Below are 24,750 nucleotides of genomic sequence, written 5' to 3' on the forward strand. Positions count from 1 at the left end.
ACCACTCTCCTGGGTGCAGGCCAGGGGTGTTGTTTGAGGGGTTTAGGAAGTAGTGATGGGCTTCCCAGATGGCTCAGTGGTAAAGAATCTGCCTGCAGTGCTAGAGATGCAGGAGATGCAGGTTCGATCCCTGGATTGGGAAGAACCCTTGGAGGAGGAAATGGCAACCCACACCAGTATTCTTGTCTGGAGAATCCCATGGACAGAGGAGCCTGGTGGGCTATAATCCATAGGGTCACAGAGAATCGGATACGACCGAAGCGACTGAGCACACACACACACACACACACAGGAAGTAGTGATAAGTCTGGGACCAAGCCATACACTAGGATCTGTCTTCTGGAGCAGAGCAGGCTCTTTAGCTAAGTTTTGCACGGGGTCTGTGCAATAGCCCAAGCCTTCACATGTTTCCAGCCCAGGCTACCTCTAGCAACCTGGCACTGTCCCTGACTGCCCTGTCTTGGCAGGGCTGGTCAGGGCTTGGGCTCCACGCCCCAGACCCTGGCGGCCTCAGCAACAGCTGCACTCCTCTGATGTTTCCAGCGCCTGGCCTGTGCTGCCAGAGCCTCAGGCTGGCGCTCTGCCCTGTACAGGTCCTGAGGGCTCTGCCCGTTTCCTGTGGCCGGGCCGCAGGGCTCAGGAGCTCGCCGCAGCTTGGTTTGCTCTTTTTCCTTCTGCATGGCCGTTCTCTGACCTCGATGCGTGTCTCTTGAGTCCACTTCCTCTTGTGAGGCTTGACAAAAGCCTTCTCTTTTGTCATCACCTCTTCCTGGGGCTCTGTTTCAGGGTCTCAGGGAGAAGCCCACGGCTCGCTGTCTGCACTTTTGGTCTCAGACCGGGCCCCTCTCCCTTCCCTTTTCTCTGGGAACTCCCTCCTCCCTCCTGTCAGAGACACTGGCTTTTACCTGTCACATTTCATCTGCAAAAGGGACTATGTTGTTGTTTAGTTGCTAAGTTGTGTCTGACTCTTGCCATCCCATGGACTGTAGCCCACCAGGTTACTCTCCCCATGGGATTTCCCAGGCAAGAATCCTGGAGTGGGTTGCCATTCCCTTCTCCAGGGGATCTTCCTGACCAAGGGGGTGAACCTGAGTATTGGCAGTTCAATCGGGCAGGAAGATTCTTTACCACTGATCCACCTAGGTTCAGTGAAAAGGAAAGGACACGTAGAAATGTGTCACTGATTCTTTCGTCACCAGCAAGTGCTGTGAGTGCCCTGTGGAGGCCAAAGGTTTTGTAAATTGGGCACAAGGGCCAGACCTCAGTGGTGTAAATATAGAGGAGCTGTGTACCATATTGCTCTTCAGGCATTCAGGTGTGTCTGATTCTTTGTGACCCCATGGACTGCAGCACACCAGGCTCCCCTGTCCTTCACTACCTCCTGGAGTTTGCTCAAATTCATGTCCAGTGAGTCTGTGATGCTATCTAACCATCTCATCCTCTGCCACCCCCTTCTCCTTTTGCCTTCAATCTTTCCCGGAATTAGGCTCTTTTCAAATGAGTCAGCTCTTCATGTCAGGTGGCCAAAGTATTGGAGCTTCAGCATCAGTCCTTCCAATGAATATTCAGGGTTGATTTCTTTTAGAATTGACTGGTTTGATCTCCTTGCAGTTCAAGGAGCTCTCAAGAGTCTTCTCCAGCACCACAATTTGAAAGCATCAATCAATTCTTTGGCTCTCAGCCTTCTTTATGTTCCAACTCTCGCATCTGAACATGACTACTGAAAAAAATCATAGCTTTGATTATACAGATCTTTGTCAGCAAAGTGATATCTCTGCTTTCTAATATGCTGTTTAGGTTTGTCATAGCTTTCCTTCCAAGGAACATCTTTTAATTTCATGGCTGCAGTCACTGTCCCCAGTGATTTTGGAGCCCAGGAAAATAAAATCTGTCACTGTTTCCACTTTTTCCCCTTCTATTTGCCATGAAGTGATGGGACCAGATGCCATAATCTGTTTTTTTAATGTTAAGTTTTAAGCCATCTTTTTCACTCTCTTTCACCCTTATCAACTATGTACCACATTGAACGCTAAAATAAGATGTGCAGATGTAGGGCTCCCTGCAAGTCAGGCAATTACCCCTCTAGTTAGAGTGCCCCCCATTTCTGTGCATAGCTTGAGGCACTTTCTCCAAAAGCTCTGACCTAGCATGAGGAATCTGCTAGTGTCCAGGAGACAGATCTCCAGTCCCTGATGGGGAGATTTCTACTTTCTCTTCATTTCAGAGGACCCTGTGGCAAACACTACCAGCCCGGAACTGCTTCAGTTTTGCAGCAGTGCCTCAGTTAACCACCAGGTGGTAATATTGATCCAAAATTCAGGACTTGAGTGGTTTCTGTGCTCATGAATCAGGTGAACAGTAGAGGGCAGGCTCCCACAGCCCTGGCAAGGGCAAGACGCCCAGAATGAGGAAGAGGAAAAATGGCCGAGATGGGGGTTTGCAGGGCAGTTGCAGGGAGAGTAGGCAGGCAGAGAGGACTAGGGCCAGGCCCTTGTCTCAGTGAGGAGGAATTCTACCCCTCCACCCCCACGATGAAATAGTCATGATGGTTAGGGCGTTGCATTTTCTGGTGGTATGCTTTTTCAATCCTTGAAACATACACTTTTCCTTGCAGACCATTTCCATGCAGACCTGTGAATTAAATAGGCAAGTAAGCAAGACAGATGGTATTTTTATCTCTGCTTTATAAAGGAGGAAAAGGAGGCTGAGAGGCTGAGCTGCCCAAGGTCATGCAAGGATGAAGCTTTAACCTGGGTAGGGAGGAGGGAAAGGCAATGGTATAGTTCTAGAACCTGACCCCCCACCCCCACCCCGCTGCCCTGCCGGGGAAGAAGGGATAGGGGAAGGCCACGCTCAGTGATTCAGAGAGAGCTTCTTTGCCCTCAGCCGGGCACCCTGGGGGAGAGGGAGACTGCGTCTGGCGGGCGAGCCGCCCTGGAGGAAGCAGGGAGGTGTGCAAATAGGCCGGCAGGAAATGAGAAAGCTCGGGAGCTCAACCTGGGGGGTAGATAAGCAGTCTCGGCCCTTCACCTCCCGGGCTGACGTCGCCGTGTTTCCCAGTAACCGGGGCGCTCTGGACGTCTCGCGTCTGGGAGGGGGAGGCGCTGGACGGGAAGCGGGTGGGGAGGGCAGTGCCAGCCAAGGGCAGGGGGGTTTCTTGGGTTCGGCGGAGTTGAGCAGGAACGGATAGAAGCCCTTCGTGGCCACCTGGAATCCTTTTCTCCCTGCGGCTGCAGTTGCTACCTGGGTGCCCCAACTGAAACAATGCATCTGTAGTATCTTAATGACTTTGTATCAGGCCTCAGTTCAAACACCACTTCCCTCACCAATTCTCAAAGCTCCTTCGGTCACCTACCGCTAGGTGACCTTGGGCGAGTTACTTAATCGAACTTGTAAAATAGCAGTAGTAATGCCTACTTTGTCGGCTGTTTAAACTTTGAATAAGATAATGTATAGAAAGCAACTGGGCTGAGCCGGTCAGTCTCCTTCCTGCCCTCCTATGACTACACTCTGTGGGGGTTTATCTGTGTCTCCTTGTGTGTTAACTGGCTTCAGTTAATTGTGTGAGCCCAGGGACTGTAACCCGCCAGGTTCCTCTGTCCGTGGAATTCTTCAGGCAAGAATACTGCAGTGGGGTGCCATGCTCTTCTCCAGAGACATGCTTCTGTAGCCTTGTCTGAAGCTTCAGTTGGACAAGATTTTTTTTCCTTCTAATTTTATTTATTTAAATTTAGACTTTTTAACTTTCCATTGGGGTATAGCCTGTTACAGATATTGTGATAGTTTCAGTTGAACAGTGAAGGAATTCAGCCATACATACATGGACAAGCATTTCTGACCTTGTAGGTCCCAGGCACTGCGCAAACTTCAGGGAACTGGCCAGTCCAGTCCTGCCTGCAGAAGCTCAGAGCCCAGAGGTATGGGCAGTGATGCTGTGATGTGCACCACAGGTACCATATGCATTCTTGTCTTTTCCCCGCAAAGACTATTTGCTCCTTAAAGTAAGGTCAGACACCTCTTCAGCTAGGGTAACCACGCTACCTGAATTAAAATTAAGGAGAGGTGGGTTGACATATATGACTGTTCTTATGGAGACAATGAAACAAAATATTTGAAGTCTGTGCTGACTTGGAAAATTCAAGGGTAAGTTTGCTATTCCCACAGCGCATAGCAAAATCTTGGATATTGTGGTTAGAGAAATATTTATTGACCACATTAATAAATGAATACATAAATAGCTGTGATTTCAGTGCTCACCAAAGGCTCCCAAGTTCCCTAAGGTCAGAGGATCTGAAATTCCCCACATTAAAGTGACTGACACAGTTAAGACAGCATAAAGGCCCAGGTTAAAAATAAATGCATGTTGCCTAGGAGGAGACCCACATTTGCCCTTTTGAGCAGGTTGAAAGATCAGCAAGTGTCACCTTACAAAAGAGAGGGGGCTCCCAGGGACAGGTGTCTCTAGGGACTGAGAGGGTTGGACTTGCTGGAATGGGGTGACACAAGGAAGCCTTGGGCAGCCTGGGAAAAGAACAAGCGTGTGTTGGGGAACTGGGGGCTCCCCAAGGGTGGATATGAGGCTTGGAGAAGGGCCTCTTGCACAAGACTGGCCTTTGCCCAGCTTGCCCTCACTCTTTTGGGACAGCCGTGGGCTAGGAGATTCGGGAACCCTTTGAGATTAGGTTCAATCTTCTTTTTTCATCCCTCTGAAAGTGCTAAATAAGCGAAGTGACGTGCCCAAAGACACACAGCTGTTTGGTGGCTGAGCTGGGCCTCGGAGCCAAGTGTCTGTGCCGCTGTGAGTGGCAAGCCTCCAGCCTCAGTCTAGAATGCCAGCCACAAAACAGTTATGCTGGGGCCAGGCCGGGACTGGGAGTGGAGGCATCTTGCCTGCCAGTGTCCTCACAGTGTCCCAGATGGTGAACAGTGATGTCCTAACACCCCCCCACTCCGCCCCCGCCGCCTCCGCGTGTCTGTCAGCAGAGCCAGCTCTGGAATGATGCAGTCTCAGGACAGGCTGCGGGAGGGCTGCCCGCAGAGGAGGGACCAGATCTAATCCTGTCAGCTTCCTCCAGAGATTAACCCGGAGCACCAGGAGGTACTTGTCCTTACCTCGACTGCTTCCTCCTCTTTCCTGGTCCCTCAGTCCTCCTCTTCTTCTACTTGGGTGGCTGAGTGGACCCCACCTCACCTCCCAGTCCCTCACATCAGACCTCTGGCATCCAGCTGGGTGCTTTCCTAAGCCCCTTCCACTGGGGGATGTTTCTCCACAGGCTCAGCCTGTTCCTTTCTGATGCCTTTGGCTGACGGGGCCTTGGGGGACCACCCCTGCCTCCACCTCCCTCCATTCAGCTTGGCGCTGTCTGTCCCTCGCCCAGGTTTCCACCCTGGGTAAAGATGAGGTTCTTCTTCCCAGATAGTTTGCTAGCTCTCAGCACAATACAGGCTTCCCGGGTGGCGCTAGTGGTAAAGAACCTGCCTGCCAGTGCAGGAGATGTAACAGACGTGGTTTCCATCTCTGGGTCAGGAAGATCCCCTGGAGGAAGGCATGGCAACCCACTCCAGTAGTCTTGCCTGGAGGATCCCATGGACAGAGGAGCCTCGAAGGCTATAGTTCATGGGGTTGCAAAGAGTCAGACAATTGAAGTGACCTGGCACACATGAACAGCACAATACATCAGTATGAACAATAATACTCAGACTTCATGGAAGTAAGGAGTTTTTGTTTCAAAATGAGAGGGAGCTGTTTGAATGTGCCAGCACTGTGCCCCAGGACACCTCAAAGCTATGGAATGCAAGGGCCTTTAGGAATGCCATCCTGGGAGGAACCTGGTAAACAAAGACCTCCCTCCTGACAGAGACAGGAAGTGCCTGGCCACTCTGTCTTGGAAGGTCATTGAATTAACAACACCACCAACTTCATTTCCATTTAAAATTTTATTACATCAACAAAAAAGAAAACAAAAAAACCTCACAAAACAAAATTCTAAAACCTAAACAAACTCAAAGACAGAAGACTATTATCCAGGTATAACCAAAACCCTCCCTGAAGGGGAGAAAAAACCCAAAAAACTTAAAAATCCCAAAGAAATAGAAATACCAGCTTCAAAAATATTTATCCAAAAAGTAAGGCATCCACTTTACAAAAACAACAACAACAACAATAATTGGAGGAGGTTGGAGGAATGACAAGAGGGAACAAGAGGATGGTCCCCCGACCCTCCAGGGGCCAGCCACAGTCCACCTGGAGTCCACTCAGAAGGGACCACAACTTGGAGCAAACCCGCATTTCACTGATGCAGGCTCAGGCAGGCCGGGTGAGGAGCCAGAGGCCAAGTAGGCCAGAAGGGCTCCCCAGGTATTCCAGTTGCAGCAAACAGTATGAGGAGTTGGGGGGAGGGGGACTTCTGCCTGGGATAAAAGAATCCCAGTCCTTAGCACAACAGATGAGGTGGGGAGGCTCCAAGGGCCCTGGCTGGGCAAACAACAAACAATACCTTCTCTGGAGCACAGGGAATGGCAGCCCTGCCTACAGGACAGGATAGCTCCAAGTCCGCAAACCACAGAGAAAGGGCTTTTATGAGCCCTCCACAGTGACCTTTTGCCATGGCCCTCTCATCCTGACCTGGAGGCTGTCCAGACAGGATCTTGATGGGAGCAGGAGGAGGGACGGATGATCTGAGGTAGGGGAGGAATTGGCCTTCAGAATACACTTTCTCCCCAGTTTTCTACATGATGGGCTAGGCACCTCTGGGGAGATGGGAAAAGCCCTCCCGCTGGAAAGGCTTGTCATACCAGGTCTGACTGGAGGGCTAGAAGCAGGGGGTATTTTTAGGTTCCAGTTCTTGGATGGGAGGTGACTTAAGGCTAATTTGGCTCAACTTTCAGGCATGAAGGGCTTGGGGAGCCTTCACACCATCGGTCCTGAAGCTAAGGTCCAGAGAAGAGGAAAAGGGCAGGATGGGGGTGCCAAAGGGCAGGATGGGGGTGCTGGCATTGCTGGCTGCCTGGGGCTGTGTGGGGGCATTGCCGCAGGGGGTCACAGGGTGGTGGGCTCCTTCCCATGGAAGTGGGAAGGAAGAGGAGTGGAGCTGCTTTGTGATTAGGAGAGAAATGTCCACTACATTGATAATAAGCAAGTTTCTGGCTTCAGGAAGCTTTGGCACCGAGTTCGGGGGAGGATACAGGGGCAGAGGCAGGGCTGGGTTTCTGCAATCTGAGCCTTTCCCAATCTGTTCCACAGGCCTGGCTGGGGGAGGGGGAGAAGGCAGTTCTCCAGCCCATTGGTCCTCAGCTCAGTGGGGACGTGCTGTCCCAAGGAGCCTCACTTTGCACAGGGGGCCAGGCCAGGGTGGTGGCCAGGAGCCATGGGACAGAGGGAAGCATCACCTCTGATTTCTTGGGTCCCTGGTAAAGGGAGGGGGCCTTGGGTCTCTCCAGCTGACCTTTCATGGTGACAGATTTGGTTGAGTCTGTCCGTCCCAGGTGACTCACAGTTGCTGCCACTTCTCTTGGAGCTGAGGCCTCCCTTGAGCTCAGGAATGGGGAGGGAAGGCAGTACTGAACTCAGGTTCCTGAGGAAGCGACTGAGGGTGTGGACCCCGGAGAGAGGGCTGTGGAGGGCACCCCTGGCAGCTCCTCTAACAGCTGGAACTTGGGCAGCTCAGGGGAGGGGGGCAGTCCAGGGAGGGAGAGGTGGCTTTAGACACAGGCCTTGGGGTGGGAGGAGGCTAGATCTTTGGGCACAAATGTCAGTATCTTGTTTATAGTTTCTCACACCCATACCCAGGTCTTGTGCCTGCTTGACAGAGGCAGAGGTGTGTGTGACTTTGTGAGCGAGTGTGTGTGTGTTTGGGGGACCTGGGCAGAGGGCAGAAAGGGAGAGGAGGGAGGAGGCAGCTGAGAGGGGAGGGTGGTCCTCAGGGCCCCACCGCATCCTTGTCTTTGGAGGCAGGGGGCTGGCAGATGGGCTGCTGCTGCTCCATGTCCTGGTTCCTATCTTCCATCTTCAGGTCCTCGGCCCCCTTGGGGTACACAACTACACATATCTTCTGACTCACCAGGGTCAGCAACTCTGTAGGAGGAGGCCACACAGAAGCCAAGTCAGTACTGAGCATCCCACCAAGCCAACCAACCAGGCCAAGGCCCTTCCCACTCTCCTGCCTCAGCATCTGGCCTCAGCTAGGCTCCTCTAGAAGACTCTCTCTCTAGGAGATGGCTGCCTTGACTGCCTCCTCCATTTCTGGGACACCTGTTTGCTGGCTGCTCCTCCTCATCAAGGCCCCAGGCCCACTGACCGCCAATTCTGGGGTCTCCACCCAGCCCATGGCAGCTTCTCCAGGATGGCCACTCCGGCAGGCCTAAGGTCTCCATGGAAATGCCCAGAGTTCTCCTCTCCTCAGAGGTCTTTGAGCAGAGACCTTTCCTGTGGCAACCCTTTCTCCAGTGCTCTGTAGACAGCCTCCTGATCCTGGTGGGGCTCTCTAGCCAGACCAGTGACCACTCTACTCCAGACCAGGGGCCCTCTGGCTGCCCATAATGTTCAGCAACTCACCAATGAACTTATTGAAACACCTGGGCTTGTGCTGCCAGTAAATACCCAGGAAGTAGACTGGCACCCCTGTCACCATGATGGCCAGGCCGATGCCGCACACCACGGGCTCTGACCACAGGCTGAAGACCAGCAGGAAAGCCCAGAACAGCAAGTAGATGATGGGGAACAGCAGGTTGACCTGTGGATCAGAGTCGCTGTCACCTGTGTGGCCCCTGTGGCCCCCAAGATCAGAACATCTTCCCTCTTCTTCCCAAAGGGAAGCATTTGCAGGGCAAAGCTGGGCTTCACTCAGCTCTGTGGCTCCCCGACCCCGAGTCTTGACAGGGCAAGTGCTATGTCGAGGGATGTTGGTGAACATGGGCAGTGGGACAGTAAGAGCAGTGTGGGGGCCTAGGGAGGGGACAATCCTCATTGTCGTCCCAGGAGGGATCAAACAAGGCTTCATCATGCAGCTGCATGCCTGCGGCAGTCACAGAAGCCCGTGGGGGTTGACGAGCTTGCTGGTATATTGCTATACGTCTGCTGAGGGCCGAAGGTGAAGGAGAGCAGAAGAAATGAATGGGGTCAAGAAGGAAACTTCCTGTCAACCAGACCCCTACTCTCTCCCAGCTGGCAGGGTAAGGAAAGTGTCCCTCCTCTCACCAGAGTCAGCTCCAATTTCTTTTAAGCCATTTGAGAGGATAAACCTAAGACCCAAGAAATCAGGAAAGCTAGTGTGGTATGAGGCAGCCCAGGGCCTTGTTTACTTCAAGAAGGAGCAGACTCTACAGGCCCAACATCCTCTTGTTGACCACAGGTGGGAAGTCCCCCATAGTCTTCCTCAAGGTTCTAGACTCACTGCCTTTCTCCTCTTGTCCTCTCCTCTCGGAGGGTAAGAAAGTGGTAGGGAGATGGCATTATTCTGCTTCCTCTTCCCTCTAGCACACTTTCTAAGCGTGGCAGGAGAGTGGCAACGGAAAACAGAGATGTGAAGAGCATCTAGTCTCCCTGTGTCTCCAGAACGTGTGTTAGTTGCTCAGTTGTGTCTGACTGTTTGTGACCCCATGGACTAATGTAGCCCGCCAGGCTCCTCGGTCCATGGGATTCTCCAGGCAAGAATACTGGAGTGCGTTGATGTGCACTCCTCCAAGGAATCCTCTTGACCCAGGGATTGAACCCAGATCTCCCGCATTGTGGGCAGATTTTTTACCGCCTGAGCCACCAGGGAAGCTCATTTCCAGAATAGGATTGTTCAAATAGCTCAGGGATATATCCTCTTCTTCAAATTTGCAGAAGAACCTGTAGCACTCTAGCATACGTTGTTCTGAGCAATCCCATTTATTCCTATCACAAAATTATTTCTTGTACAATCAAGAGATTTACCAGGCATCCTACTATGTGCAAGGCTACAGTAGTTTAAAAAGGGAGGATCATGGAGTGCTGAAGTGGACTGGGAAACTTCAAGAAAGGTTCTTGAGTATGGAAAATGGTTAAAATTTGGAGAGGCAGATGGGAGAAGGAAATTCATTCTGGGATGAGATGGAGAGACTGAATGAGTAAAGCCAGTTTACGTGGAGGGACAAGGAGGAGACTAGTCAGATTAGAAGGTCCAGGAAAAGTCAGCTGACTTCTTAAAGCCTTAGAGCCACAGGAAACAAAGAAATGACATGATGGAAATAATGACATGATGGAAGTTATCAGGTCATGGAACCTATTCCTCCAGCTGCAGTTTGCTCTGGTCCCATGGAGAATGGAAATGGCTGCCCCCTTCACACATGGCCTTTGCTTCCCAAAGGGTCTCCCACCATCGTGGAGATGATGAGGCTTGGTCAACAGTGAGAACAAGGTGATTTGAAAAAATCTGAGCTCAGCTAGAAGCAGCGGAGGAGGGGGAGGGGGCCCCACAGGAAGGTTCTAGCACCTTAATGGGGCGGTTGATGTCCGGCTTCTTCCAGCGAAGAACTATCTGTCCGGCAACCGTGACGCCATAGAAGAGGTAGTTGATGAAGCCCACGTAGTTGATGAGCGTGTATATGTCGCCGGTGACAAGCATCAGCAGGGTGGAGATGCACTGGGGGGCATGGAAGAAGCTCAGTGATCAGAAAGGCCCTGGGAGACCAGATAAGCTGTTTACTGGTGGCAGGCTGCTCGCCTGCCTCTAGGCAGACAATGCCATTCCACAGTGGATCTCTCAAAATGGAGACTTTATAGCTTCTCCTAGAAACCCAGGTCATTGCTAACAGCTTCATCACCAGGAAGTTCCTTCTTACTGCAGGAGTGATAATCAAAACATTTAACCATGGGTACAACATGGGCACTAACCACTCAGAACAGATGCTGGCTGTATACACCTGGACAGGCAATGCTGGTGGCACCCAGCTCTATGACACTCTGGTCTCATTTATATTTCTTCCCTAGTTGAAGCTCAAGCTAATTTTGTCTTTTATCCCTTAGGGAAGACTGTTAACTGTAGATTAAGGTTTATTCTTGCCCTCATCCTCTTTCCCTGGTTGAGTCATCTAATTTATTTTTCTTCTTTCCTTTTTTTTTTTTTAAATGTCATAAACAGTTATATAGCACTTCCTAAGTGTCAGGCTCTATTTTTAGCATTTTACAAATATTAACTCATGTAATCCTCATAACATCCTTCTGAAGTTTTCTTGACAGAGTTCACTTCCCAACTTCAAAATCATCTCAGTGGATCTCTCAGAAGCATATTCTTTCCCTCTGCTAAGTTGTTAAGGCCAATAGAAGGCTCAGTTCTCCTGTAAGATCTGATGGTGAAAATAAGAAGAATTTAAGGGATGAAAAAGCCAGATTCTTACTGTAGTTGCCTTGTAGTCATAAAGAAAAGAAAGAAAGTGAAGTCGCTCAGTCGTGTCCGACTCTGCGACTCCATGGACTGTAGCCTACCAGGTTCCTCTGTCCGTGGAATTTTCCAGGCAAGAATACTGGAGTGGGTTGCCATCATAAGCCTGCACCAATGGCGCAAACTGGAAAAAAGCTTGTGGCTCACTGGGAGCACTGAGCCTTCTCCAGCTGCCTTTCACTACTGACCAATCAAGATGACCCTCTTCCTGTATCGGAACGTTCTGAAATTTCTTCTAATGTACAGTGAATGCCCTTGACTCTTGAGAGCTCTGTTCTCTGGTCTAACTGCTTCTCTGTTAGACCAAAGTCATTTTTGATATTTTAGTTGGGATCCAGAAGGAAAAACAAAAAACCAAAGACTCACTGGGGATAAGTCTTTCTCTTTCTGTATGCCCTATATAAATGATTCTACTCTTGTGTAATTCTGCCTCCATTTACCAGACAACCCCCTTGTTTCCTTTTTTCCACTTTCAGTTTACCAGTCTTCCCTTCTGATTTTTCTTATTTGGTGTGACACCAGATTTGGTGAACACCAGATTTATTTCAATGGTGTTTCCCCAGGACTGGCAGAGCCTCCTCGGGCAAGAGGGTTGATGGGGAAGGGTGGGAGTGTGCTGTGATCAGCCAGGAGCAGAGGCCCAAAGCTGCAACCCTGCGGGTAACAGGGGCAGGAAGAGCCAAGGAAAAAAGCTTCTTTGTGAGCTTGTATAATCTGGAAGCAGCTACTTCAGTCTGACTCAAAACGATGGAAGAATGAAATGAGCCGGCCTGGGAGACTTAAGGCATTTCAGGACTTAGGCTTCTTCCTTGCTATATCTCTTGATATTAATCAGGCCCATGTATACCATTTGCTAGATTATCAGAGGCCCCAAGAAACCTAGGAGCACAAGGGTAACAGTGGCACGTGTGGGAAGTATGAACTCCCAGTTCAAAATAGCACAAAGAGGGAGGGTATGTGTAGGGCTGGCAGAAGGAGGGACCCTTACTGTGAAGAGCAAGGCTGGGATGGGGGTGCAGCGCTTCACGTGGATCATGGCCAACACGCTGGGAAGGTGGCCCTCCCTGGCTCCGGCAAAGAACAGCCTGGCAGAGAGAAAAGCAGGTCAGCCTGGGATGCCCCATGGACCAGCCAAGCCTCCCTCCCTAGCCCAGCTCCCTCATCCGTGTCCACCTCTGCCCACAAGGGAGCATCTCCACTCCAGCCAAGTACTCCTCGTGCACACCTTCCAGCCCACTAGTCAAAGGACCCACGTTCACAAATGCAGGTGCAGGCAAACCAGAGGCAGTCAGTGGATACGTGGATGGATTCAGGGATGTGGAGGCCTTGTGTGTGGTCTGGGGTTCCTGATGACGTGCTGTTACTCTGTCTCTCACAAAGCTTGGAGAGCTGTAAGAGTAGCCTTTCTCTCCTTTGCTTAATGCCTTAATCCCTTAAAAAATGTACCTCCCCCCTCAGAGAATATAGGTTCTTTGGGGCATGAGGAATAAACTGTACATGAAAATATATATCCTGGTAAAGAAGTAGTTGCTCTTGTGGTGGGTAGGGAATGGATGTGGATGAGGAAGGGACACATGAGAACTTGGCGGGGGGGATATGTGGAAATGTTCTATATCATCGTGTTTTGGGTGGTAGTTACATGGTTGTCTACAATCGTTAAAATTCATCAATCTGAACATTTATGATCTGGGTATTTTGTGGTATGTACCTGAAAATTTATATCCTTAAACTACTTATTCTAATCCCCAAAAACCATCCTAAAGAAATGTATACAGTTAGTAAAAGGAGTACATACAAAGATATTGTAAGAGAAAAAAGATTGAAAAAAAATAGACAAGAAACTCAAACTTTTTTTTTTCCTGCACTGTGCCATAGCTTATAGGCTCTTAGTTCCTTGACCGAGATTGAACCTTGGGCCCTTGGCAATGAAAGCATGGAGTCCTAACCATTTAACTTCCAGGAAATTCCCCCAAACATATTTTTTAGGTTTAAAATAATGATAATTTTTCTGTCTGAGATACTTGTAGACTCACATGCAGTTGGAGGAAATAATGTGACCTTACATAGACTTCACCCAAAACTCCCCAATTGGTAATATACTGCAAAACTATACTACAGTATCATGACTTGGATATTGATGTTTACAAATTATTTTTAAAAAGAGAGATTTTAGGGAATTCCTTGGTGGTCCAGTGGTTAAGAATCTGCCTTCCAATGCAGGGAACACAGGTTTGATCCCTGGTTGGGGAACCAAGAGCCCACATGCTGTGGGGCAACCAAGCCCACACACAACTAGAGAAGCCTGTTTGATGCAGCAAGACCCAGTGTAGCCAGGATAAAAAAAAAGAGAGAGAGAGAGAAATTTTAACATAAAGAGCAGCCCTTCTTCCTCTTTCCTCTCCCAAGAAAAAAGAATACTGTAAGCTGTTAGGAGTCATTTACATATTAGTAGAAATTAGACCACTTTTTCTTTTTTCTATGATTTTGGAGGGAAAGGATCAGCTAAGGGGTGAGAGGAAGGGGATGTGATGGGGGGACAGAATGGCAGAGAGTCAGTACGCTGGGTGGTCTGGAGAGAACTGTCACTTTGTCATTTGGGTATGGGGGAGAGTGGGGCTATCAGCAGCAGCTCCTGAGGAGTGTGAGGGTTGATTATGGCCCCAAGTACCCATATGCACACCATCGTTGCCACCATCAGCAACCTCGCCCATTTCATAGTTTCATGCAGCTGCACGGCATCGCCTCTGCAGGGCAGCCTCATGCACCCAGGGGGCCCCAGGTGCTCTGTGGCCCTCACCATGCACATAACCAGGGTCCCATGTTCATCTCTCTCCTCCACATGCAGCCAGGACCAAGGCAGTTGACAGGTCCAACAGCACTGGCAAGTCAAGTTCACAAGAGACAATTGTTGCCCGGCGAGCCAACCACGGAGCAGACAGGACATTAAGCGTGACACACGCATACACACGCCTACTCCTCAGGAAGAATCATCCTCTCCCTTCCCCCAAACACAAAGGAGTAAGAGAGAGGAGGGAAGGGAGGAAGGAACTGGAAGGATGAGTTGAGGAGGCCTGCTGGGTGAGCTGTGCCTCTGACTCCAAGGCTGAGCGCACCGGGCCCCCGCCTCCGCATGCACACACAGCCGGACTACATGCACGCAGACTGCTGCTCAGCCTGCCCGAGGGACAAACCCCACTCTAAAGCGACTGGAGCCAGTCACTCTCCTCCAAAAGATCCCAGAGAGCCTCAGGGGTCACTGATCTTCCACCGCTGGCCCTTGGCTGGGGCCTCCAGGCGGCCACTGCTCCTGTGTAACACGCATACGAGGTTGCCGTGGGTGAGTGCCGGAGGGTCCTGGGGTGAAGGGAACGCCCACACTCCCTCTTCCCTGCCCTGCCCTCTTCCCTTCCCTGTCCTGAAAACATGACACTCGTTTGTCATTTCATGGGAACTCCTCCCTGATGTGACTGGTGGCTTGGGAAGCAGTTGAACTCAGGGGCTCACAGCTTGTGAGTAGGACTGTGTCCTTGGGGGAGGGGGGCTTCCTAAGAACCCTGGGAGGAACCCTCTGAGCCACAGCAATGGAAATCATCCATTATCTGCTGGGCTCAACCGCCCATTCTGGAGACAAGAGATGGGACATCAAAGAGGGGGCCAGAGGTCCGGGTGTGCGGAGGTGGGGGCTGGGGACTCCTGGGTCCACTCACACCTTGGGCTTCCCTGAGAGTTTGGGGTGAGATATGGCTTTGGACAAATGTTTCCCTTTCGTTCTTCCCCAGTTCTCACTTCACACCCCTACCCGAGTCTCATGGTGGCCACACAAGAGCCTTCCACAATTGCTTGTCTGTTCAACAGGGAGGAGCCTGCACCCTCAGGGCACTCAGAGATGAACCGGTTCCACCTGCAGTCTGGACCCAGGACTTCCACGGGAGGTCAGCCCAGAGGCCCCGGGCATGGGTCCCTCCTGGTCTCTTTCAGAGTGGGGTTCCTTTCCAGCCAGCATGGCCTGTTTCTAGGCAAGTGGAAAAGGGACTCCGAGGCTGCAGGCAAGATGCTGTCCTGCTGCCAAGCACACGGCTCGGGCCTCCTCAGCCCTCTGCTCCTCTGGACATGAGGTGGGAAGGCTGGTGCTTCTTGCCACCACATGTAAAGCCACACACGTCGTGCGTCACCACATGAGCAGCACAGGCTCCTCCACCAGGCGCCCACACAAAGCCCCGTTGATGGAGACAAGCCCCCCCCACATATACAGAGCAATATGCACAGCAGAGGGGTCCCTGGCCCTGGAAGGGCCTGGATGGCACTCACCGGGAGGAGGTGAAGAGGGACCCATTGACTCCTCCAAATGTAGACAGGGCGACAGAAATGGGCATGATCCAGGCCATGACCCCCAAGAGTTTCTCTCCAAAAGTCTGAGAGGGAAAACAAGAGGGTGAGTAGAGAAAGCGAGCTCACAGCCTTCCACATGCATGTCACTGCTGAGAAGGCTCCCTCCCAAACCCACCCCTGCTGAGTCTCGGGTTAAAGTCCAGGGAAGGAGGGACAATGGAGTCCATGTCCTGGCCGCTCGTGCACCCCCAGGTCCCTTGGTGATGACTACACAGTGGGGAGTCAGTAATGTTTGGGACTGAATAATGAACAAGGCTGTGTGTGGTGGTGATAATAATAATAAACATTTGTTATCCTTGCTGTATGGATAAGGAAACTGAGGCACAAAGCAATTAAGTAGTTTGCCTAAGATCACACACCCAGAAAGTGGAGGGTGAGGACCCGAAGCCAGCAGTGTGATTCCAGGCCTCGCGTATAAGATACACTAATGAGTCAGGCGGGCTGGGGTTCAAATCATAGCCTAGCATTTAGGAGCTATGAGATCTTGAGCAAAGTTCTTAATTTTTGAGCCTCAGCTTTTCCATCTGTAAAATAGAAATAAATCTTGATTCACAGAAACAGAAGATATTGGGGGGGTGGTTGGTATGATAAGAAAAAACCACTACGTAGGCTAAAGAAAAGGTGGTGAAGCTATACACTAGTCTTCATGTATTGAAAGGATATAAAATGTTGGGGAGCAGCTTTTTCCACATTCTCTGAGCCAGGGACATACTTGAGTTACGGCACTTGTCTTTATGCATAACCCATAGCACATTTGGGGGAGGGGTTGTTCAGAAGAGCTGTCTTGCTGGGGAGGGTTGATGTCTGTGAACGGACAGTGCAGGGCCTCTTTCTTGATGGTCTTCAGAGATGAGACGTGTGGTAACAGTGGTGGGGTGGGGCTGTGGTCCGGGTGAAGCCGCATGAGGGAACTACGTGGTTCCCAGGTCTTTCCCAGGTAACAAGGACCAGAAGGCCTTGGACCTGCAAGATCTCTTTCCCCAAAGAACACAAACTGCACATGCTTTTCCCTGATGCGGGAAGGAGTCAGGTTGTCCAGGCGTGGTCATAGAGGCAGAGGGAAATGGCATGTCTTGTGCAAGACAGTGACTTTCTGAGGAGGAACCCATCTCCTTTATACAATCATCACATATACAGTTTAAAGTGCCCTCGGTCAGGAGTTAGCTCTTCTCAGGTGGCTCAGTGGTAAAGAGTCGGCTTGCCAAGAAGGAGATTCAGGAGATGCTGGTTCAATCCCTGGGTTGAGAAGATCCCCTAGAGAAGTAAATGGCAACCCACTCCTGTATTCTTATCTAGGAAGTCCCATGGACAGAGGAGCCTGGTGGGCTGCTGTCCATAGGACTGAAAGTGTCAGACAGGACTTGGTGACTAAACTACCACCACAGATCAGGAGTTGGCAAACTTTTCTGTCAAGGGTCAGATAGTAAATATTTTGATTGCTCCTGGACACCTGAAGGTGTGGCTTCTGCCCTGAGGACTTGAGAAGACTTCCAAACCCACAAAGTCATGGATCGGGGGAAAGTGAGTGGGACTAAACCAGTGAGGCTATGTCACTGTTCCTGGTTTGAGGGCGTATGAGAGTTTTTGCTTTTAAATATTTATTGGAGTATAGTTGATTTACAATGTGGTCTTAGTTTTGAGCGCGTGTAAGTTTGATTTCTATCCTTTTTTTAAGTTGAACTATAGTTGACTTACTGTTTCAGGCAAAGCAACTCAGTGATATATTTTTATATATATATATCTTCCTTTTCAGATTCTTTTCCATTATAGGTTAGGACATGATATTGAATATATTTCCCTGTGCTATACAGTAGGTCCTTATTCTTTATCTATTTTATATATAGTAGTGCATCTCTGTTAGGCCCTATTCCTAATTTATCCCTCCTCAGGTTTAATTTCTTACCACAGCGACTGCATTTGATGCCAGCAGCTCCTGGGGGGACATTGCAGTGACGTAAGCCACATTGGCAAAGACATACACAAATGTGACCAGTGGGATGGAGATGAAGATGGCTCTGGGAAGGTTCCTGTAGAGGGAGAGGAGGTGAGAGGGGGCAGGTCTGGCACCTGGGACCACCTGCCTAGTCAGGGGGTCTGGGGAGTGCCTTCTGTCTCTCTGCAGGAAGCTGACCTTGCAGCCTTCTGTGATGTTCCCTCTACTTGGGGGGTGGATTTTGTCTCCATACGGGCAGGACAGTTGAAAGGAAATAAGACAGCTTAGGCTAGAAGTACACTCCACACCTGTTTATCTCTTCCTGACCAGAGTCTCCACAATGCGCTCCCCCAACCCCTCATAATTCCTACATCTCAAGACAAAGACCTGTCTGTTGCAAGACAGGTGAGTAAGATGCCTGGAATTCTCTCAGGGCACTTTTCATTCTCTAAGGCAGTGGAGTTATCTCAGTACCACTTTCAGCTTGTAATCTGCTCCAGGGTAGTCACTGGATTGTTTTTCTCCTGCAGGGTGAGTGACAAATGGTCTAAGTTCCTGGAAAATGAACCATTTCTTCAGGCTGAACCATTTTGAATGGTTCAAAATGAACCATTTCTCCAGGTCATGGTCAGAAGGGGGCTATCGGGAGAAGTGGGCGGTGGGCACCTGGCTCCCTCTTTCCAGTGGCAGGTGCCTTGGATATTGAAAGGGGGAGGGGGAGAGCTGTTGTAACTCACTTGTGGGGATCGACAAGCTCCTCAGTCACGTAATTTAGAAAGTTCCAGCCTCCATAGGCAAAGGAGCCTTGAAGGAAAGCCAATGCGATGAGGCCGATGTCGGGTTCCTGGAAATTATCAAATGCATTCTTTGGCTCCAGCCAGAAGTACTGTCCTGTGGACACACAGACAAGAGGCTGCTCAGAGAGACACATGTCAGAGCCCGGCAGCCCCAGGTCCCTGGTCTCCAGTGAACCACACATATTGGTGAAGTGGGGCCAAAATGGGCCAAGAAGTTCAGGACCCCCCAGAACATGATAATGATGAGTTCAAGTGGGGGCTCAGGTCCAAAGCACAGCTCTGAATGTTCCTTTTTCAAAAGGCAGAGTTCCTTGGAAGGAAAGACTGGGAGAGGTTACTGGGCAGGGCAGGGTAAATGGAGCTGGCTCACTAGGACTCAGAGATGCAGGAGTGGAGTCACTGGCAGTCTTCTGACCACCCTCCCTCATATTCAAGTTTGTACATTTTCATGGAGAAAGCAGCAAGAACAACAGACGCTCAAACATAAGCTTCTGTGATGCCATTAGTTCAAGCTTGCTGTGCTTTCTTTGTCAATATCCTCCTGTCTCTTCCTAGGGTGTGTGTTTGCTCTATCTTTTCATGGAATACATCTCCTGAAGATGGGGAAACTTCAGTGGACAGCTTTCCAATTGCCTTCTCAGCCCTCAGCACAGTATCCTGTACACATGGGGTCCTCAGGAAAGGCTGCTAAGACTGTAATGAGATACAGAGTAGCTGACCATATGTTATATCTTCACCCATAATCGAGCATTTAGACAGGAAATAATGAGATGAGAGTGATCGGGAGAAGGCTTTGAGACCAGATTAGGAGAGCCTCATATCTTTGAAAAGATAGCCCAGCGATTTCTTTAAGTCTCAACTCTTGAAAATAATACCACCTGCTAAAGAAATGAATCCAAAGGATGAAAATTATTAGGCCCATTATAGAGCTGAACCTTAACTCTGTTTCCTGGAATCAAAATCCAGACACACCGTACCACCTCCAGGGCCTGTGGGCAGGTGGGAGGTCCCCCTGTTTGTCATCTGACTTTCTCTAGGAGGTAGTGACACTAGGCAAAGTCTGGTGCTGCCATGGGAACCATGGAAACCAAATAGACTCAGGCTTGGAAAGGGCCAATCCAATGGGGAATGTTGGCAGGGGCCCCAGGAATGTAGAGCTCTCTCTTGTGGAGCTGAGTAATTTCTGAAATGTGTAAAAATCTCCTCTGTCTCCCATTTAAGATACAGACAAGATAAAATATAAGATACAAAGAGCTTTCCTGGAGCTGGGACAAACAGCAATGTTTAGAAATATGGAATCTTCATTTACCTGTGCTGGAACCATGAGGTCAGCAAGGGAGGAGAGAATTTGGCACCCCAGGGGGTGCTCAGCTCCCAACCATCCTGGGGAAATTGGTTTCTTGTCCCCTTTGTCAAGCAAGCGAATACGAAAAGTCATTCAAGGACTCCCCTAGTTGCACTGGGAGTTAAGGCTCCCAATGCAGTGGGGCCCAGTTCAATCCCTGCTCTGGGAAAACTAAATCCCGCATGCCACAACTAAGACCTGGCACAGCCAAATGAATAAATAGTAATAATACGTAAGAAAAGGACAGAATTGGGACATCTCAGGCTGTGCACACATCCACAGACAGTGCGAGGGTGTGTATACACGCAAGGGTTGGCGTGTTCTGATGATACCCACCTTTGCAGATCTGTACAACTCCCATGATGATGATCAGGCCCAGGGCCAGGAGCTTGCCAGCTGTGAAGACATCTTGAACCCGGGTGGCCCACCGCACACTGGAGCAGTTGATCCATGTGAGGAGCACTGCAATGACAGACCCCCAAACACATCCTCAGGGCCATAAGGAGACTACTGGATCCCTCTGGACAGAAGCAGCAACACTCCTCGGTCCTGATGATGAGACTGTAACAGGCGAGCCAAAAATGCCGCAGGCTCATCACCAGCATCTGAAACTTTGGAGGGGTTAGTAGGTGGGGTTCCAAATGCGGATTGCTTGCTCAGAACATGCCCTGCTCAGGCTTAGAAGTCAGAAGTAAGCATGGAAGTGTGGGCACTGACTTTGGGGAAAAATCAGCCTCTCATCAGGGCATGAATGTGGGCTCAAGATATTGTGTGCTCAAGAGGAGCCCTAAGCAGCTGGTAGAATCCTGGATGTCGTCTTCCTGAACCTGATTTTAGGGTAACAAGGTTTAAGGGAATCTTTTGTTACTCAGCTTTTTCAAGTTCTAATTTACATTTAGTAAAGTTCATTTTTGTAAGTGTACAGTTTGATGAGATTTGACAAATGTATTCAGTTGTTTAGTCACTTCAACATCCTCTGTATAGAACATTTCCAACACCCCGAAAAGTCCTTTTTTATATTGTGCTCCTTTGAGGTCAGCCCCTTTCCCTTACCTCTGGAAGTCACCAATTTAACTTCTGTCCCAAAAGTTTTGCCTTTTCCAGAATGTCACATAAATGGAATCATACAATATGCAGCCTTTTGTGTCTGGCTTATTTCACTTAAAATGGTGGTTCTGAGATCCATTCATGTTGCTGTATACATTAATACTCCCTTTCTATTGTCGAGGAACATTCCACTATATGAATGTATTAGTTTTCTATTCAATAGGCAATGGACATTTGGGTGGCTCCCAGTTTGGGGCTATTATAAATAAAGCTGCTATAAGCACCTACACAGAAGTTTTTGAGTGGATCATAGAGGTCTTTGAGGGGAGTTTTCATTTCTTTTAAGTAAATTTCCAGGGATGGGATTTTGGGTCATATGGTGAATGTAGTTTGACTGTATATGAAATAACCAAACTGTTTCCCAAAGTGGTTATATCATTTTGAATTCCCACCAGGAATGCATACTCCTGTTGCTCTGTATCCTTGGCAGCATTTGGTATTGTCAGCTTCAAAAGTCCGACCATTTCAAAAGAGTATGTAGTGACATTTCATTGAGGTTTTGATCAGGGCTGATCTCCTTCAGAATGGACTGGTTGGACCTCCTTGAAGTCCAAGGGACTCTCAAGAGTCTTCTCCAACACCACAGTTCAAAAGCATCAATTCTACGGCACTCAGCCTTCTTCACAGTCCAACTTTCACATCGATACATGACCACTGGAAAAACCACAGCCTTGACTAGATGGACCTTTGTTGGCAAAGTAATGTCTCTGCTTTTGAGTATGCTATCTAGGTTGGTCATAACTTTTTTTCCAAGGAGTAAGCGTCTTTTAATTTCATGGCTGCAGTCACCATCTGCAGTGATTTTGGAGCCCCCAAAAATAAAGTCTGACACTGTTTCCCTGTTTCCCCATCTATTTCCCATGAAGTGATGGGACCAGATGCCATGATCTCTTTTTTCTGAATGTTGAGCTTTAAGCCAACTTTTTCACTCTCCACTTTCACTTTCATCAAGAGGCTTTTTAGTTCCTCTTCACTTTCTGCCGTAAGGGTGGTGTCATTTGCATATCTGAGGTTATTGATATTTCTCCCGGCAATCTTGATTCCAGCTTGTACTTCTTCCAGCCCAGCGTTTCTCATGATGTACTCTGCATAGAAGTTAAATAAGCAGGGTGACAATATACAGCCTTGACGTACTCCTTTTCCTATCTGGAACCAGTCTGTTGTTCTGAAAGGAGATCAGCCCTGGGATTTCTTTGGAAGGAATAATGCTAAAGCTGAAACTCCATTACTTTGGCCACCTCATGCGAAGAGTTGACTCAGTGGAAAAGACTCTGGATGTACTCTGCATAGAAGTTAAATAAGCAGGGTGACAATATACAGCCTTGACGTACTCCTTCTGCTATCTGGAACCAATCTGTTGTTCTGAAGATCAGCCCTGGGATTTCTTTGGAAGGAATGATGCTAAAGCTGAAACTCCATTACTTTGGCCACCTCATGCGAAGAGTTGACTCAGTGGAAAAGACTCTGGACGTACTCTGCATAGAAGTTAAATAAGCAGGGTGACAATATACAGCCTTGACGTACTCCTTCTCCTATCTGGAACCAGTCTGTTGTTCTGAAGGAGATCAGCCCTGGGATTTCTTTGGAAGGAATGATGCTAAAGCTGAAACTCCATTACTTTGGCCACCTCATGCGAAGAATTGACTCATTGGAAAAGACTCTGATGCTGGGAGGGATTGGGGGCAGGAGGAGAAGGGGACGACAGAGGATGAGATGGCTGGATGGCATTACTAACTCAATGGACGTGAGTCTGAGCGAACTCCGGGAGTTGGTGATGGACAGGGAGGCCTGGCGTGCTGTGATTCATGGGGTCACAAAGAGTCAGACACGACTGAGCGACTGAACTGAAATGAACTGAGAGACTAATGCTATTGAGCATGTTTTCATGTTTATTTGCCACCATCCCCATATCTTCTTTGGTGGCATGGGGGGCTAGGAGTCACAAGGATCCCATAGAAACACTAACAACATGGAACCTCCAAGGGCTGGCCAAGAGCTCAAAAGCTAGGTGATAGGATGGTTTTACTGCCACACTGCCTAAGCAACTTAGGGGAGCACAGGGGCTGCAGTCACCCAGCTTCCTGATGGTTATGAAGTACTTGAGAATATGGGAAAAAATTAAAATCCCCTTGTTTCCTCTTCCCCTGAAACAGACACCAGGATGTGCCCTCAACCTTCCAGGGGACAAGCCATACATGTAGCGAGACTCTGTCTCCTCAAGCCTCTAATCAGGCCTCAGATTTTCCTTGAACAGCTGACCAAGTTCTATCAACACCTTCTCCTGAAACTGTGCTTTTACTTTCCAAGTATTTTCCAACCTTACTTGATTCTGAGAACATCTCCTCAGGGTAAGGTCCTGACAGTATTATCCATCTGTAACCTTCCTCCCTGTGCTGTTTCTACCTGGGAACTTCCTCATCTTTCAAGATCCAGCTCAAATGTCACCCACACCATGAGTCTTTATTATTTTATTTTTCCTAACAAGGTGCCTTCCAGGTAAGAGGTATCAGCTGCATTTTGTAGACAAGGAACAAAGTTAATTCCTCCTTTCTACTCCCAGACCACTTTGTTAACAAGGCTGGCACTTATTTCTTTGTATTACAATTTTCTCTTTCTTTTTCTGTGTCTCCTTGTAGAAGTGCAGGGCTATGACTTTTTCATATTTTTAACCCCAGGGCATATCGTTTGTCACTGTTGTTTAATCGTTAAGTCGTGTCCGACTCTTTTTCGACCTCATAGGCTGTAGCCTGCCAGGCTCCTCTGTCTGTGGGATTCTCCAGGCAAGAATACTGGAGTGGGTTGCCATTTCCTTCTCCAGAGGATCTTCCCAACCCAGGGATCAAACCCAAGTCTCCTGCGTTGACAGGCGGATTCTTTACCACTGAGACACCAGGGAAGCCAGGGCATATCATTGGTGCCTGCATATAGTAGGTGCTCAACAAATACTTAATACTTGAATAAAGAAAATGCCGCAATTCATCAATCCTCCAGTCTCATCTCAGTCTGCACTTTCTACAGTGGGCACCAATCTCCCCAGCTCTCCAGGAACCTTCTCAGTTGGTTTCACGTCGTCAAAACAGCAGCAGGAAGCATAACTTCAAGGGCAGGAACTCTTGATTCCTAGTGGAGGAGCTTTTATCCAAGATGGTGTCATATAATGAGAATCAAAACATGTTTTCAGAGGAAGGATTTCATGTGCCCGAATTAGGAGAACATTTTGTAAATGTTCCAGATGGGCTGAGATGTCCTGATACATACACATTATCTTGCTCAATTCAGTAAGGATTTCAGGATCACATGCCTGGTAACAAGTAATTAGGTCTGTAATCTCAACTCCTCCCCAGGCCCCTAGGTACAAGTCTGGGCCCTTGGGCCCCTGGAATTCAAGCAGATACAAACAATGACTAAAGGATAAAGGAGACTGATGTATGAAAGGAAGATTAGGAAACAAAACCCTTGTGACTCCAGGAGAGGTAAGGATTACAGAATGAGGAACCAGATCATGATGTCATCATGCAGAGATCATCCTTGCCAAGGGGAGGAGAGGGCAAAATGAGGTCACCTCCCCATGTGCCAGCTTAACCAGGCAGCCAGAAAGGCTTCTTCACAGTGTTCCTGGGGACATCGAGAAGTTTGAAAGAAAGGACCATTTGTCAAGTTAACTTACTAAGCCTACCCCCACAAGAACCCAGCCCTTAACTAATCTTTAACCTCTAGACTTTTCAGGAATCTTTCAGACATAATAGGGACTTCCCTGGTGGCTCAGACGGTAAAGCG

The 24,750-nt window shown here is 49.1% G+C and overlaps 1 protein-coding gene across 5 annotated transcripts in view; it reads right to left on the bottom strand.

The window, feature by feature from the left end:
- Positions 1-5,922: 5,922 nt before the first annotated feature.
- Positions 5,923-24,750, bottom strand: part of SLC7A8 (solute carrier family 7 member 8) — a 53,250-nt gene continuing 34,422 nt past the window's right edge. For 2 of the 5 annotated variants that reach the window (XM_086322413.1, XM_086322415.1), the window contains 9 exons: positions 20,203-20,328; positions 18,462-18,615; positions 17,695-17,818; positions 15,711-15,814; positions 14,200-14,280; positions 12,391-12,487; positions 10,455-10,604; positions 8,555-8,732; positions 5,923-8,074 (listed from right to left, as the gene is read on the bottom strand). In XM_086322413.1, coding sequence (XP_086178539.1) covers positions 7,920-8,074; positions 8,555-8,732; positions 10,455-10,604; positions 12,391-12,487; positions 14,200-14,280; positions 15,711-15,814; positions 17,695-17,818; positions 18,462-18,615; positions 20,203-20,328 — 1,169 coding nt within the window. In that variant the 3' untranslated portion in view covers positions 5,923-7,919. Of the gene's footprint in view, positions 8,075-8,554; positions 8,733-10,454; positions 10,605-12,390; positions 12,488-14,199; positions 14,710-15,710; positions 15,815-17,694; positions 17,819-18,461; positions 18,616-20,202; positions 20,329-24,750 lie in introns of all 5 variants that reach the window. The other 3 variants (XM_086322414.1, XM_086322416.1, XR_015135174.1) reach the window with 2 other exon arrangements.

This window comes from Bos grunniens, chromosome 10 (assembly GCF_055505025.1).
Source record: "Bos grunniens cultivar Pamir isolate PY7600 chromosome 10, Bosgru_T2T1.0, whole genome shotgun sequence".
In the NCBI taxonomy this organism is placed as follows: Eukaryota; Metazoa; Chordata; class Mammalia; order Artiodactyla; family Bovidae; genus Bos; species Bos grunniens.